Source organism: Nelumbo lutea, chromosome 8 (genome assembly GCF_056320005.1).
Source record: "Nelumbo lutea isolate HS-2025 chromosome 8, American lotus-T2T, whole genome shotgun sequence".
Taxonomy (NCBI): Eukaryota; Viridiplantae; Streptophyta; class Magnoliopsida; order Proteales; family Nelumbonaceae; genus Nelumbo; species Nelumbo lutea.
The window spans coordinates 16,006,536-16,021,127 of NC_142691.1; the positions used below are offsets into that span (position 1 = coordinate 16,006,536).

A 14,592-nucleotide genomic window follows, 5' to 3' on the forward strand; every position below is an offset into this window, starting at 1 on the left:
GGATACATGAGCATGTGCTGATTTGCTAGGTAGCAATTGATATCAAAACAGAAAAGCATCTGCCAAATTCATTCAAGGCAATGATATTGACAATTTTATATCTCAGAAGCACAACACTTTAGATCAACTAAAATGCAAATAGGGCTTTAAAAAAAAAAAAAAAAAACTAAAATGCAAATAGCAATTGTCAATAGTGATGGGTCTCTGTCAAGTATACCACCAAACAAACTAGTTGATAAAACCCATTACAATTTGGGGCTAGAAACTAAAAGAAAAAAAAATCATCCAGTCATAATAGAGGGCAAGCCAGGACTCATCTCCAAAATCCCAATAAATTCGAATTTGAGACACTTCCAAGCAATCATGGAAATTGAAAAATTTTGCATCTACTTCCATTGGTATATCTCAATTACAACACTGACAGGAATACAGGAAACGATTTTAATTCAATGGTTAGATCTACAATCCAGTGTAGAGGGTTCATACAAATAAGGGAAGTAATGTACCTTCCTCAACTTTAATGTATTATATTCCTTGCTCTCCAACCTGCACTGCAGATCTCAGACACCCAAATATCCACGTTCAAACACCTTAGCTTGGCATAATGCCTCCACGCCTCCATTTCCTCAGAAAGAAAAACTGCACCCTCAGCACATGGTTCAGGTAGAAATTAAGCCAATCAAAGGCAATAAATGGAGAGATGCACCATCCATGTAAATAAAAAATACACCCAACTTAGACTATCTACAATCTGGTGTAGCCGTATTCAATGGAGAGTCCCTGATGCTTCTAGATTGGGTGTAGGTGAGCTGCCGGGGCCCATCAGGTTTTTTCTTTCGTCGAGCTTGCTGAGATGAACGGGAATGATATGTTAAGATTGCAAAGTCTTTGAGATCCTGCAATGGGGTCAGACCCTTTACAACTTCATCCATGGATGGGCGAGTTTTAGGGTCCCTGCTGAGGCAGTAGTAAGCTAACTGAGCAACCTTCTGCACCCCTTTAATGGAGTAGTTAAGTTCCAACCGAGGATCCACTAGCTGGTAAAGCTTTCGCTTGTCTGCCAAATGTGGTCGGGCCCAGGCAACAAGATTTTGCTCCCCACTGGGTCGGTTCTTGTCCATTGATCTTCTACCCGTTAAAATCTCAAGTAACACAACACCAAAGCTGTAAACATCACTTTTAGATGTCAAGTGTCCTGCAGAAAATAGAACCAGAAGCATTATCACTTCATCTTGATTCCAAAGATTTCTGCGAAGAAAAGAAAGTCAAAAGGATTGGAGGAAAAATAATAAAAATAGCAAGAATAATCTTACTTGGTGTATTAGGTTCTTGGAAAATTCTGAACTACTCATCAAATTCAACTATTTGAAACCTACCTTTCACAAGTAAATGATACAAATATTGCCTGTAGTATATAAAATGACTGGTTCAAATGCTCATTAGCCTTTGAGGCCCCATTCATTTTTTGGACCCTAAATGGGGGAGGGGGCAGTCGGTCAATGGGATTGTGGTTCCCATTGACTGCTTTCCGTTGACTGGGTAACCCATTGACTGCTTTCCCGTTGACTGGGTAAGTGATACCCTTCTACTAGGTGGATAAGTAGCTTTCCCACCAGGAGGAAGAGTTAACAAGATGTGTTGAGACAATTTTGTCCATTTTAACAATGATTTTTTATGGATAAAAGAATCATTGTATGGTTTCTGAAAAAAGACCAGGGCCTCATGATTGGTAAAGTCCAAACCTTTGCCTTTGTGTACTGAATAGACCACGCTAATACAATATCGTATTTTCAACATCTAATTAAATCACGACCAAGGGAAATAGATAGTCCATCAATTGGTATTTTATGATCACATGATTAATTCTTGTACAAGACAAGATTGAAAAGAATTCAGTGAAATCTTCCTTAGGTTGAAACACACATGCCAGAAAACAAATCATGGGTACATCTACTATTAACACAAGAAAATGAAGCCAGTTTCTCCAGGAAAAAAAAAAAAAAAAAAACTCTCACTAATAATTTGTGGAAATGAGATAGGTTTTATATAAGCAAAAAAAAAAAAAAAAAAAAAGGTCTGGTGATAAAGGATGCACAGAAAGTCTGGGTCCCAAATAAGTTTCCATTTGTTGCTTGATCAGAAGGGATTGCGATTTCTTACTGGACCAATCCCACTTGAGAGATTAACTGTCAAATCATCTTGAACAGACAACTACACCCATTTATTTATTGTATGAATTCTAATAGTGAAAATCAAAGTTCTCTTAAAAACTAAGAAACTATTTCAATATTGATACAAAGGTGAGATGACAAAAAATCTTACTGCTGATGCAGGTAATCTCATACATGAGACCAGTTCAGCAAGGAACCTGATCTCTATATAACATGGAGTTAAAGAACCTGTAGTTGCAATAGAAGAGAAAGACCCAATATTGGGTGTGTTGAAATAACTTAGTTTATTTTAAGTTTAGTGCCCTAAGGGCACCTTTGTATTTTTATCCTTTCTTTTTTCTGTATGGTCGCCCTAGTATAAATACCAATTAAACTGGCGCCGCCAGTTGACTTTTGTCTCTCCCAATTCTGTCTCTCTCCTCTCTTTTCTCTCTTCTCTCTTCTCCTTCTTCTCTTCTCTCTGTTCTGGAATCATACCATCTCAGCACCAAGAAAACATGGTATCAGAGCAGCAGATCCAATCTTAGGACCAGGGCGGCAGATCCAATCTCCTCTTTCCTTTTTTGTCTATTGCTGATTGAACCAAAGAACAAGATCTCTGGTGGACGTGTGAGGAAGCTCACTGCAAGACAGCTCTTTCCTCTTGGTTGTGAGCCCAGAAATTATCAGGGGAGAGAAAAATTGAATGCTGTGAATCAGTTTCGAATACTGTGAGTTTTTTTTTTTTTTTCTTCATCAGTTCTGTGGATCGAACTGATCCTTTTGTACCCAGATCAGTGGGTTATGTGGGTCTAATGACCTGTGACTGGTGAGAGAGTTTCTTCTCTCAATGTATGTGGATCAAGTGATCCTTCCTATGCCCTGAAAGGTGTGCTTTCTTCAAGACTGCATATCTGTAACTGCTGTGGCAGCAGTTTATTTCCTTCTATTTGCATTGAACTTAAGTTACTGTGAGAAAGTTGATTTATTGCTAGAGGGAATGGTCAGATCTGTTTCTTTGATATACCCTACACATCTGAAATGGTGTGTGATCAGTCAAATGGTTCAGTAAAGAAAAAAATTCTGAGAACAGTAATGGTGTGTGACCAGCTTTGATCTCTGTGTGAGAACAAGTTTCTCGTGTCCAGAAGTGACTGAACTGAGATGACAACCTGTTTTTTGACTGTACTGTGAGTCTGAACTGAATTGAAAAACTTGTTCTCTAGCTAGATTGTGACTGATCAGATTCAGCTTAGGTCTTCTGAAGATTCTGGTATGTCTGGTGTTACTTCTAGTCAGAGTGGGATGAGCGGAGGTTTTGACATGAGTTTTCCCATGCCTGTGATTCCCTTTGATGGCCTCAATTACCTAGAATGCTTAAGGGGAATCAAGCTCTACATAACTGCAAGGGGAAAAGCGGGGTATATCAATGGCAGAATTAGAGAACCCTAGTCGAGTGGTGTGGAACATGATAGGTGGGACCAGGAAAACAGCATGGTGATGTTATGGCTGTTATTGTCTATGCTGCCACAAGTGAGAAAGACCTTCATGTGGGCAGAAACAGCTCATGAGATATATGGGAGCAGGCACAGTCTACATACTCCAAACAACGGCATTATGCTAAAATATATCAGTTGCAGGCTGCCTCCTCAACTTGTAAACAGGGGGAGAGGAGTCTCTCCGCCTACTATTCAGACCTGACTTCTGTTTGGAAGGAACTCGACCACTATCAGAATATAGACTAGAGGTGTGATGCAGATGCCAAAGCATACAAGTCTGATTTCACAGCAAAGAGTGTTTGCCTTTCTCCTAGGGATGAATCCTATATATGAATCTATCAGGGTTCAGATATTGGGGGGTAAAGACCTCCCATCCGTACAAGAAGTATATTCTCTAGTACAATCAGAAGAGAGCAAACGGAATGTGATGAATAATCCTGAGGGGGAGTATGTTGCTTTAGCAGCTAAAGGGGGTGTTGCTACGGGTAGTGGAAATTCCTTCAAGAATAGTGACTCCCAGAAAAAAGTTGATGACAAAGATAAGCTATGGTGTACACATTGTCAGAAGACTAGGCATACTCGGGAGACATGTTGGGAGCTTCATAGGAAGCCAAGGTGGGCTCAGGAAATGAGTAAAAAGCCGGATCAGAATAAAAAGCCAGGACAACAAGGTCAGAGAAAGTTTAACGCAGCAAATTTAGCCTCTCAAGAGCCTCAATCATCTACCACTACTATGAGTCCTTTCGGGACTGATCCAAGGGAAGATATCATTAATTCTTTCAATGACCATCTGGAATTGTACGGAGGGCAATCCGCCAGATGGATTCTACCTCTCCACCCTCGACTTCCTTTGCATCTACATCAAGTAACAGTAACTCTGCCATAGCTTTCCATGTGTCCTCTCATCCCATAGACTCCCCTTGGAAAATAGATTCTAGAGCCTCAAACCATATGACGGGTAAGTCCAATCGTTTTCAATCTTATCATCTATTATTTGGACGGGACAAAGTGAGACTTGCTGATGGTTCTTTCTCCACCATAGCTAGTCAAGGAACCATCTCCCTTCCACTTGGACTCACCCTCTCTGATGTTCTACATATTCTTAAACTACCCATAAATTTGTTCTCTGTTAGTAGTATAACAAATTCGATGAACTGCTCAGTAACATTTTTTCCTTCCTCTTGTGTGATACAGGATTTGGCCTCGGTGAAGATGATTGGTAGATGTCGTATAGTAGATGGTCTTTACATGCTAGAGAATAAAGCCTGTCTTGCGACTATTGAGTCTAAGAGTTTATGGCACAGTCATTTGGGTCATTTATCTTTTGAGTCATTGAAAATTTTGTTACCATATTTATTTAAATCAATGTCAGTGTCAAATTTCACATGTCAAACTTGTCAGTTGAGCAAACATTGTAGAAATCACTTTACTTCAAGAAATAATACATCTGATTTTCCTTTCCATATTGTGTATTCTGATGTTTGGGGCCCTGTTACTTTAACATCCGAGTCTGGCTATAAATATTTCATTACACTTATTGATGATTACTCCCAATATACATGGGTGTACCCTATGCGGTCCAGAGATGAGGTACCAAAAATCATTAAAGATTTCCAACGCTTGATATTCACTCAGTTTCAAACGGAAATCCAAATTTTCCAATCAGACAATGCCAAAGAATATTTCCATAGTGATCTCATAGAGTTTTTTGCTTCGTGTGGATCCATACACCATAGCTCTTGCACTAGAACCCCCCCAGCAAAATGGTGTGGCTGAAAGAAAGAATCGCCATCTTCTTGAAGTTGCTCTCAGGTTACTTATACACATGAATGTCCCTAAACGTTTCTGGTCAGATGTTGTGTTGTGTACAACCTATCTCATCAACCGTATGCCATCCCGCTTGTTAGGGTACAAGGCCCCACATTAGCTCCTTTTTCCCAAGGCCCCCTTCTTCTCTATTCCTATCTATGTTTTTGGTTGTCGTTGTTTCGTCCAGGAACTTTCTCCTACTCGTAGAAAACTTGATCATTGTACCACTCCTTGTGTCTTCTTGGGTTATCCTTCTTCCCAAAAGGGTTATCAATGTTTTGATCATGTTTCCAAGAAGTACTATGTCTCTATGGATGTGTCTTTCTTTGAAAGTGACCATTTTTTTCCCGATTTCTCCTCAAGAGGAGGAGAAACCAGTTCAGGTTCAGGTCCTCCCTTCTTTACTTGATTCTCCTCCATTCCGTGTTTTTCATCGTCGCAAGAGCCATCTAAACTCAAGTGCTATGGAGCAACTTGAAACTGTACTGCCAACACCATCAGATTCACCAGGGACAGATCATATCCAACCAGGTACTATCATTCCTATTGATGTTCCTGATCCTCTTGCCATAGATATTCCTTTTGGTGATGACCTTGACATTCCCAATGCAAAAAGGAAGTTAGGTCTTGTACCACCAAGTATCCTATTACCCATTTTGTTACCTATGAGAACATCTCACCCTCCTTTCGTGCATTCATTTCTTCCATTGATAGTGTCCCTATCCCAAAAAATGTGGCAAAAACTCTCTTGGTACCTGAATGGACAGAGGCAATGAAAGAAGAAATAAATGCCCTACACAAAAATGGTACATGGGAATTAGTGGATCTTCCTGAAGGTAAAGAACTGATAGGGTGCAAGTGGGTGTTCACAGTAAAGCACAAGGCTAATGGCACGATAGAAAGGTACAAGGCTAGGTTGGTGGCAAAAGGGTTTACCCAGGTATATGGTGTAGATTATGCAGAGACTTTTGCCCCAGTAGCCAAGATGAACTCCATTAGAGTCCTTTTCTCCCTTACGAAAAATCTTGATTGGGATCTTCATCAGCTAGACATTAAAAACGCCTTCCTGAATGGAATTGAGGAAGAGGGGTACATGGTCCAACCTCCTGGCTTTAGTGCCCAAGGAAAAGAGTAGAAAGTGTGCAGACTAAAGAAGTCTTTGTATTGTCTGAAGCAATCTCCGAGAGCCTGGTTCAGCAAGTTTCATCTGGCTATACAGCAGGTTGGTTACAAACAATGTTAGACTGACCATACTCTATTTGTGAAAAGAGGAGAAGGAAAGATTGCAGCCTTGATAGTGTATGTTGATGATATAGTGATCACAGGTGACTGGAAGGTTGAAATTCAAAGACTAAAAGATTTCTTAGCCACTAAATTTGAGGTGAAGGATCTAGGTCCCCTTTGAAATTTCCTTGGAATTGAAATAGCACGTTCTCAAAAGGGGATCTTGATTTCTCAGAGGAAATACATCATAGATCTATTATGGGGTACAGGAAAACTAGGGGTTAAGCCAACCGACTCTCCCATTGATCCAAGTCACAGACTGGGTGACTGTTGTGGTGAAGTTGTCAAAGATGTAAAACAATTCCAGAGACTTGTGGGAAGGCTCCTGTATTTATCCATGATCAGGCCAGGCATTGCTTATGCAGTTGGTGTTCTTAGTTAGTTCATGCACACTCCTAAGACCACACACTTAGAGGCAGCAGAAAGAATACTCAGATACCTAAAGAGGTTTCCTGGAGCTGGTTTGTTATACCAAAAGAATGGTCATTTGAAGATAAGTCTATACAAATGTTGGTTGGGCTGGATCAATTGATGGCAGAAAGTCTACTAGTGGGTATTGTTCCTTTGTGGGAGGAAACCTAGTCACAAGGAGAGGCAAGAAACAAAATGTGGTGGCTAAGTCTAGTGCTGAAGCTGAATATAGAGCAATGTCCCATGGGGTGGCTGAAGGCATGTGGATAAAGAATCTATTGAATGAACTGGGTTTTCCTACTGATGACCCTATGTCCTTGTATTGTGATAACAAGGTTGCCATCAATATTGCAACCAACCCAGTTCTTCATGATAGAACTAAGCATATAGAGGTTGACAAACACTTCATTAGAGAGAAAATTGTCAATGGAGAAGTGTGCACCCCATATGTGAGTTCCAAAGAGCAATTGGCAGATATATTTACAAAAGGCTTACATCACTCGCGGCATGATGATTTATGTGACAAGTTGGGCATGATTGACATCCACGTCCCAACTTAAGGGGGAGTGTTGAAATAACTTAGTTTATTTTAAGTTTAGTGCCGCAAGGGCACCTTTGTATTTTTATCCTTTCTTTTTTCTATATGGTCGCCCTAGTATAAATACCAATTAAACTGGCGCCGCCAGTTGACTTTTGTCTCTCCCGATTCTGTCTCTCTCTCTCCTCTCTTTTCTCTCTCCTCTTTTCTCCTTCTCTTCTCTCTATTCTGGTATCATACCATCTCAGCACCAAGAAAACAGGGTGGATCAGCCTAAAAGAATGGCTACACAAAAAAAAAAGCAAATCATAATTATGTATTATCTTCCGACCTTTATTAGGGCAGTGTTTGGCATTGCACTAAATAAGTCCTCATGGACTTAATTCTTTAAAATAAGCTGAAAAAATATTTTTCTAACTTGAAGCTAGAAAGAGCTTATTCAGACCTTTATTTTAAGACCCACACACAACATTGTTTCACACTTTCACTATAATGAAAACTTGAAAACACCATCACTACTGCTTTAACACTGTTATGATTGTTTCTATGTAACGATTATCTCCCCTAGAATGGCTTCAACTTCTTAAACTAGCCCTCCCACACTTCATTGAAATATTAAAATGACAGTAACATTCTAATTTCTTTAGAAAAAGGCAACAGCTTATCTTTTTTACCAATACTTGTCCATAACCTAAAGCTCTCCTTATCTCAGGAGTTATAGGTTTGGGTTAAGCAATGGAAAATACCACCAAAAAATTGTAGCAGAACTTTTCTCCACTGTGTATAAAGATACAAAATTTCAATCGTGTTTTTAAGATGATTCTTTGTCAAAATAGACTCCACTTTAAACTCCACTTTAATGGTGGCCCAAATCCTCTGAATATGATGCCCAGACTATTTTATGGTTCATGTAAGCCTAGGGATCCTTGTCATATTTGCTTTTCAAGCGTCAAAAGTCAGAATGTCTGTCCCAGGATATTACAAGGCATCCAATTCTTTGGTGCTACAAGTTTGAGAAGCATTTTTGTTATCTTCTATATTCAAGATTTCCAGAAATATTCCAATTCCCAGTGGAAGGAACCAACCTTTTAGTCCATGATACATAGCAGGATATATTTCACCCAAGCCATTAGGAATATAAAATTATCAATTATGATTACTTACCTGTCATCACATATTCTGGAGCAGCATAACCATATGTACCAACAACCCTTGTAGAAACATGCGTCTTGTCCCCCTGGGGACCAGCTTTTGCAAGGCCAAAATCTGAAAGCTTTGCATTATACTCCTATAGAAAGAATTCCAAATCAGACATGATTGAGAATGTTTGAGAGCAGGTGCTCTAAAGATGTTAACCATTACATTGGAATTTGAAGGATTCTAACTATATACATGTTGGGGTAAATAGATGGATCCCAGTCTGATGGTTGACAGATCAATAGCATGCTCTCATTCTTTTTATATCATTTTCTTCCAAACTATAAACAAGAAAGAAAAATCAACATAACTAAACCTGCTTATTAGAGATCACATACCGAATCAAGCAAAATGTTGGATGTCTTGAAATCCCTATAAATTACAGGCTTAGGTCCTCCATGGAGAAAAGCCAACCCTTTAGCTGCACCAAGGGCAATTTTAATTCTGCTAGACCATGGAAGAGGTAGGGTCCCTTCAAGAATTGCAAGGATGTCAGCATGCTATTTCTAGAAAATTAGAACGCATACAGTCGGAGGAACAAAATATTGCATCCCAAGAAGCACAGGAAATGTCATGGACTAGAAGAGACCAAGCATTCAACAACACTGGACCATAAAATTCTGTAAATTCCGAATGGGGGGCTTTTAAGCATATGTGACAAAAGCACCACCCACATCTGCAACAATCAGGAATCAGGACCACCATTTATTTCCTAACAAATTTGTCAAAAAATAAATTCAAATTGATAACCATGTTCTGTTAAAAAATTAAGTTTGTATTTCATTTATCATCTATTAAGATTCAACAATATTAATTCAAACTTTTCACTGAGAAAAACAGTTGAGCAAGCAAGCAATGAAATGCCAACATAATCATTGAGCTTATTATCATAAAGCCCACTAAGTTCTACGTGAACCTTTATCAAAAAGACTGTTGATTGTGAATACACGCTATTGGTTTTAAGTTGGAACTGTATTTGTTGTGAAAGAATTTTAAAACCATTTTTTACAAAGGAAAGCAGTGGACAAGGCAGATCTTGACCAAAAGACATTTTAAAAGAGATGCTACAATCTATAGCAGGTGCAACCCTAGCATCCTCATCGGTAATGACTTTGAACTGAAGGGAGGACAAAGGCAAAAACATATATTCTTGAACCACAAAAAAGGCAAGCGTAATGACTAGTGTGTGGTTCATGCCAAACAAGTAGTGCATATAAAAAATTACAACATTCAAACAAAGAAACAAGTTACTAATTCATTCCAAAATAAAAAGTCCCAGGATTTTAGAACATCCTTATGCTATCACACAATACAAGGATAGAGAGGAAACTTTGCAGAAAAAAGCAGAATAGTCATGCACAGAGGACTTGAACCACTAGGACATTCTCAAGATATTGTGTAGTCCATGGTTTCAGGAATTTCCTTTACTTACTATACCTAGAAAATCATCTATGTTTACTTCTTTTTAAGGCTCCAAGGGGCTACACAAGAGGGGGGGTTGCCCATCCCCCAAATCCATAAGCCCCCAACCCTGGTGCAGGCGGGATTTGATCCCACGTCTCTGTTACAACCAGCTGGAGACCTTACCAACTAGCCAGTGGCACCTTGCTAGAGATTTACTTGTACACAAGATTAAGCCATATTCTGGACTGTTTTAAAAGGTTACAATAGTCTCGGTGATGAACCTCCACCTTCACCCAGTTGGCACCTTGCTAGAGATTTACTATAGTCATCTGGGAGTGAGGCCAAGGCAAGTATTGCATGGTAAAGATACAGGAGATTGAAACTCTAGGATAATCTGAGTTAAAGTCACTCGCATGAATTACCTCAACCTCTCAAGAGAAGAACTTCCAACAATTTCTTCAGAAGCAAAAAATATGAACAAAAAACAGCCATCTTCAGCATTTGACAATAGAAGGAAAAGGAAAAGAAGGAAAAATCAAAAGAAAAGAAAGACCAGCAATAGCACATCTATGTCAAACTGAAAAGGCTACAGGAGAATGTATATTGATAAGCAATAAAAAAGGGTGGCCCAGTGCACGAGCTCCTGCCAATGTGGAGTCTGGGGAGGGACAGATGTACGTAGCCTTACCCCTGCACATACAGAGAGGCTGTTTCCAAATTGATAAGCAATAAGAATGTATGTGTTTGGTTCCGTTTATGTTTATTGAATAAACATTTGTACTTTATTTGCTGGTAAAACCGAGAAATGCAATAATTGCAGCCGTTTATGACAACTAGGCGCCACTTCAGCGTAACAGTGAATAAACGCCTGGCCGTTTGTAGAAGCTTCAAAAAATAACTTCTACAAATGGCTAGTATGCACATAAACCAAAGTTCACTTTTTACATTTCGATGTATGCAAAAGAGCAAGAGAGAGAAATTGCTGAGATGGTGCCTATGTGGCACCATCAATAAACATTTACTGAATAAACGTAAACGGAACCAAACATCCTCGATGTTAGAATTATTTTTCCACATACTTGCATCCTTATAAATCCATAGCCAAAATTTCCTACTAACAATAATGTCAAACTGAAAAAAATGATATTAATCATGCATATATCAACCAGGAGACAATCAAAAACATTAAACAAATGTACTCATAACAGGATATGATTCCAAAACAATATGTAGAATAACAATGAAAGCAAAAAAGAGAACTTCTGGGATTTTATATACGTATCACTATAGGACAAACTGACAGAACTAGGGGCAATTCCTGCAAGATAAATAGAAAATGATTTACTCACTTCTAAAGAGATGGTTCTCAAGACTTCCCCTGGTCATAAATTCATAAACAAGAAGCCGTTGATCATCTTCAATGCAGTAGCCGATAAGTTTTACAAGGTTAGGATGGTGGAGTTGTCCAAGGAAATCAACCTCAGCCTGCATTCAGGAAATTATTTTTATTCACTATAATAACATCTTATTAGATTTAGCTTTCTAATATCAATCTACTAACCCAGAGCAAACAATCTACTAACCACCCATTCTCTGTGGCCCTGAAGACCATCAGGCTTCAGACTTTTGACTGCAACTGTGATGCCCGAGCCAGGCTTAGCAGGCGCTGTCCCATTCTCTTCTATCCAACCTTTGAATACATATCCAAACCCACCTTCCCCAAGAATACTATCAGGTCTGAAGTTTCCAGTTGCAGCCTTAAGCTCCTGAAAAGTAAACTGAAGCAACTGGCGAGAATCTTTCTTTTCTGATGGTGGTGGACCAGGATTTTCACTTGAGAGCTGAACTTCATGGGGAACAGAGAGTTCCCGGTTGCTGGCATTAAGGTATCGGGTCTCTGTGGCTGCATTTATGGAATCTAAATTAGAGGCATTTTACTTGGATTCCTACTCTTTCCCAATTGTATGGCAAAAGTTCTTTTAGTTTGCAGAAACAAAAGAACCCAAAGTTTGCAGAATTCAAGAGAACTAAGTCAATTTGGTTTAAAGAGAATGAGAAGAAAAACAGAAAAACTCATTCTAGAGTTGATACTTAACAGTTGTATGAAAAGTGGCAGAATGCGATTATCATCCCTGGATTACTATTTCCTTTGAAACAGGATTTCAATGAAAGTAAATTGTTGGTTTGGTTCCAAGCCTTGGAAGAAACATGAACTAAACAGTTGCAGCATTCAGAGGAAACCCAGGTGACATTTCAACTGGCATAAAATTTAGTATATAGAAAGAACAAAAGGAGAAAATGCATTCACAGGATTCTAGGAATCAAACAACTCATTTTGATGGGCAGGAAATTAATGAGATTTTTTTTTTATTATTTTTTGTTCAATGTAACTATTTCAAGACAGCGTACAATGAGAGCCTATTGTGTTAAAACCCGCAAGAGACATAACAGCTCAATATTTGAAGCTCGCACGGGAACATAGGAGTATACTTCCAAAAAGACACCGACATGTCAGTCGAGAAAGAAATCTATTGCAAGAAATGTAGAACATAGGACATTGGTGATAAAAGGCGATGGATCTGGACAAAGTCACAAAGATGCGTACATCAGCCTCAAAAAGAGTTAACCTTTCTGAGGGAGAAGCAAGGATTCATGCTTGTCTAGCTGAACTGGTACAAACAAACCACCCTTATCACCATCTCGAGGAAAAACAAATTATAAACCCCAACATCCTCTTCTTCAACTAGTGAATTGGTTTTAAGCCTAGCTCATGAAGACAGGATTTTGCAGGCTGGTCTAGCCATCACCATCAAATCCATGTCGTTCCCTGTGAATGCATTGATGGGATGGTGGAGGGAGGCAGTCGACGTTCCATTCTCTCTCAAGCAAGTGAATAATCAATTTGGTATTGAAAAAAAAAGAGAAAAGGCTAGACAGCGAGGGTTATGGTGGCTTAAAAACTACAAATTAGAGAACAAGCGATTTCAACTTAAACTTCAAGCTCCCATAAAACAAGAAGAAAATAACATCCCAACAAACGGGACTTCCCTTTTCTTCTCTTTTGGGAGTTGTGCACAGATTCTGGATAACAGGGGGGAGCGCAGATAAGGAACCCATTTCTAGATACACTTCCAGCATTTCGATTAAGCTGGACGAGTCAAAGGTAAACACAAATCTCAGGTTCAGCTGAGATCCATATTGGAATTTCAGGTGAAAACCTCTTATAGAGCGTCAAAATCGCAGATAGTTCAATGAGAGATGAGACTAGTTCTGGGAAAGCATTAGCGGTCTCTGGAAGAAAAGGTCTTGAGGGCTCCTTAAAGCCTCTCTTGAACTCTCAGTAAGAGTTCAGATTAATCAAACAAATAAAGGAATTCAGAATTTGCAGAAACCCAGATCAGAATTTCAAGTAAAAAGGTTCATATGAGGATCAAACCCCACCATACCTGCGTCATAAACAAGACTGGTCCGAGGGAGAGCGTTAGCTGAGTCTCTGGAAGCTGATGATTTGCAGACTCCCTTAACACCTCGCTTGAATGCTGCCCAACACCCGCAATTCTTCTCCATGTATATCCACTTGCTGTTTCTTCATGGGCCGTCACTGCAACTACTCCAAAGGAGAGAAATATGAGAACAACAACAAGAAGAAGAACAATAACAAGAGATCGTCCATGGTTTGTGAAGCAGGACAAAGAAAAGGCAGTGACGAGAAGAGAGAGAACCGTGAGTGGAGGAATGGATTTGTCGTTGTTCTTGTTGGAGATTGCAGGCATCATCATCATCATCACCATCATCGCAGTATGTACAAAAAGAACTTTTCCCACCATCTTTTCTAGGGGGGATGGGTGGCCTCGTCTCCTTCAACTTTCTTTTTTTCTCTCTCCTCTCTCAATTTTTGCCTTCTCTAGTGAAGGTGTGTGCCTTCACTTTTCTTTTTACTGTCACCTTTTCTTTCCCTGAAATTGTTAATAATATTGTAATATGTAATGATTTTTAATTTACTATAATTAACACAATCGTTCCTTGTTTAGAAAAATTGTTCAGTACAACTATACAATTGCAGTATCACAAAATACATGTCTCATCACATCTTTACCCAGAATCAATAGCCCATGTGTGCGGGTCCCAAATCCCAATATGATTAACTGAATGGTTAAGATTTAAAGAATTTCTTACCTGCTCAACCTTTTGGCTTTGATCATAATTAAATTAAGATAGTAATTGAGATGGTTACAGATAGTAACTGAATCCAATTGCGTCTAGACTCCAGACAGTCTGAGGCTTGGGTGGTTTTTGGCTG

The 14,592-nt window shown here is 39.2% G+C and overlaps 1 protein-coding gene across 3 annotated transcripts; it reads right to left on the reverse strand.

The window, feature by feature from the left end:
• Positions 1–366: 366 nt before the first annotated feature.
• Positions 367–14,270, reverse strand: LOC148842991 (serine/threonine-protein kinase PBL34-like). 3 transcript variants are annotated; one of them, XM_088958090.1, is made up of 7 exons: positions 14,015–14,270; positions 13,739–13,899; positions 11,876–12,195; positions 11,642–11,777; positions 9,227–9,360; positions 8,856–8,979; positions 367–1,195 (listed from the first exon to the last, which is right to left on the reverse strand). In XM_088958090.1, the coding sequence occupies exons 2-7, from the start codon at positions 13,857–13,859 to the stop codon at positions 741–743; spliced, it is 1,290 nt and encodes a 429-aa protein (XP_088814216.1). In that variant the 5' UTR covers positions 13,860–13,899; positions 14,015–14,270; the 3' UTR covers positions 367–740. The 3 variants fall into 3 exon arrangements, with proteins under 3 accessions (XP_088814216.1, XP_088814218.1, XP_088814217.1); XM_088958092.1 differs by having other exon boundaries at positions 13,739–13,893; positions 14,015–14,213; XM_088958091.1 differs by lacking the exon at positions 14,015–14,270 and having other exon boundaries at positions 13,739–13,994.
• Positions 14,271–14,592: the final 322 nt, after the last annotated feature.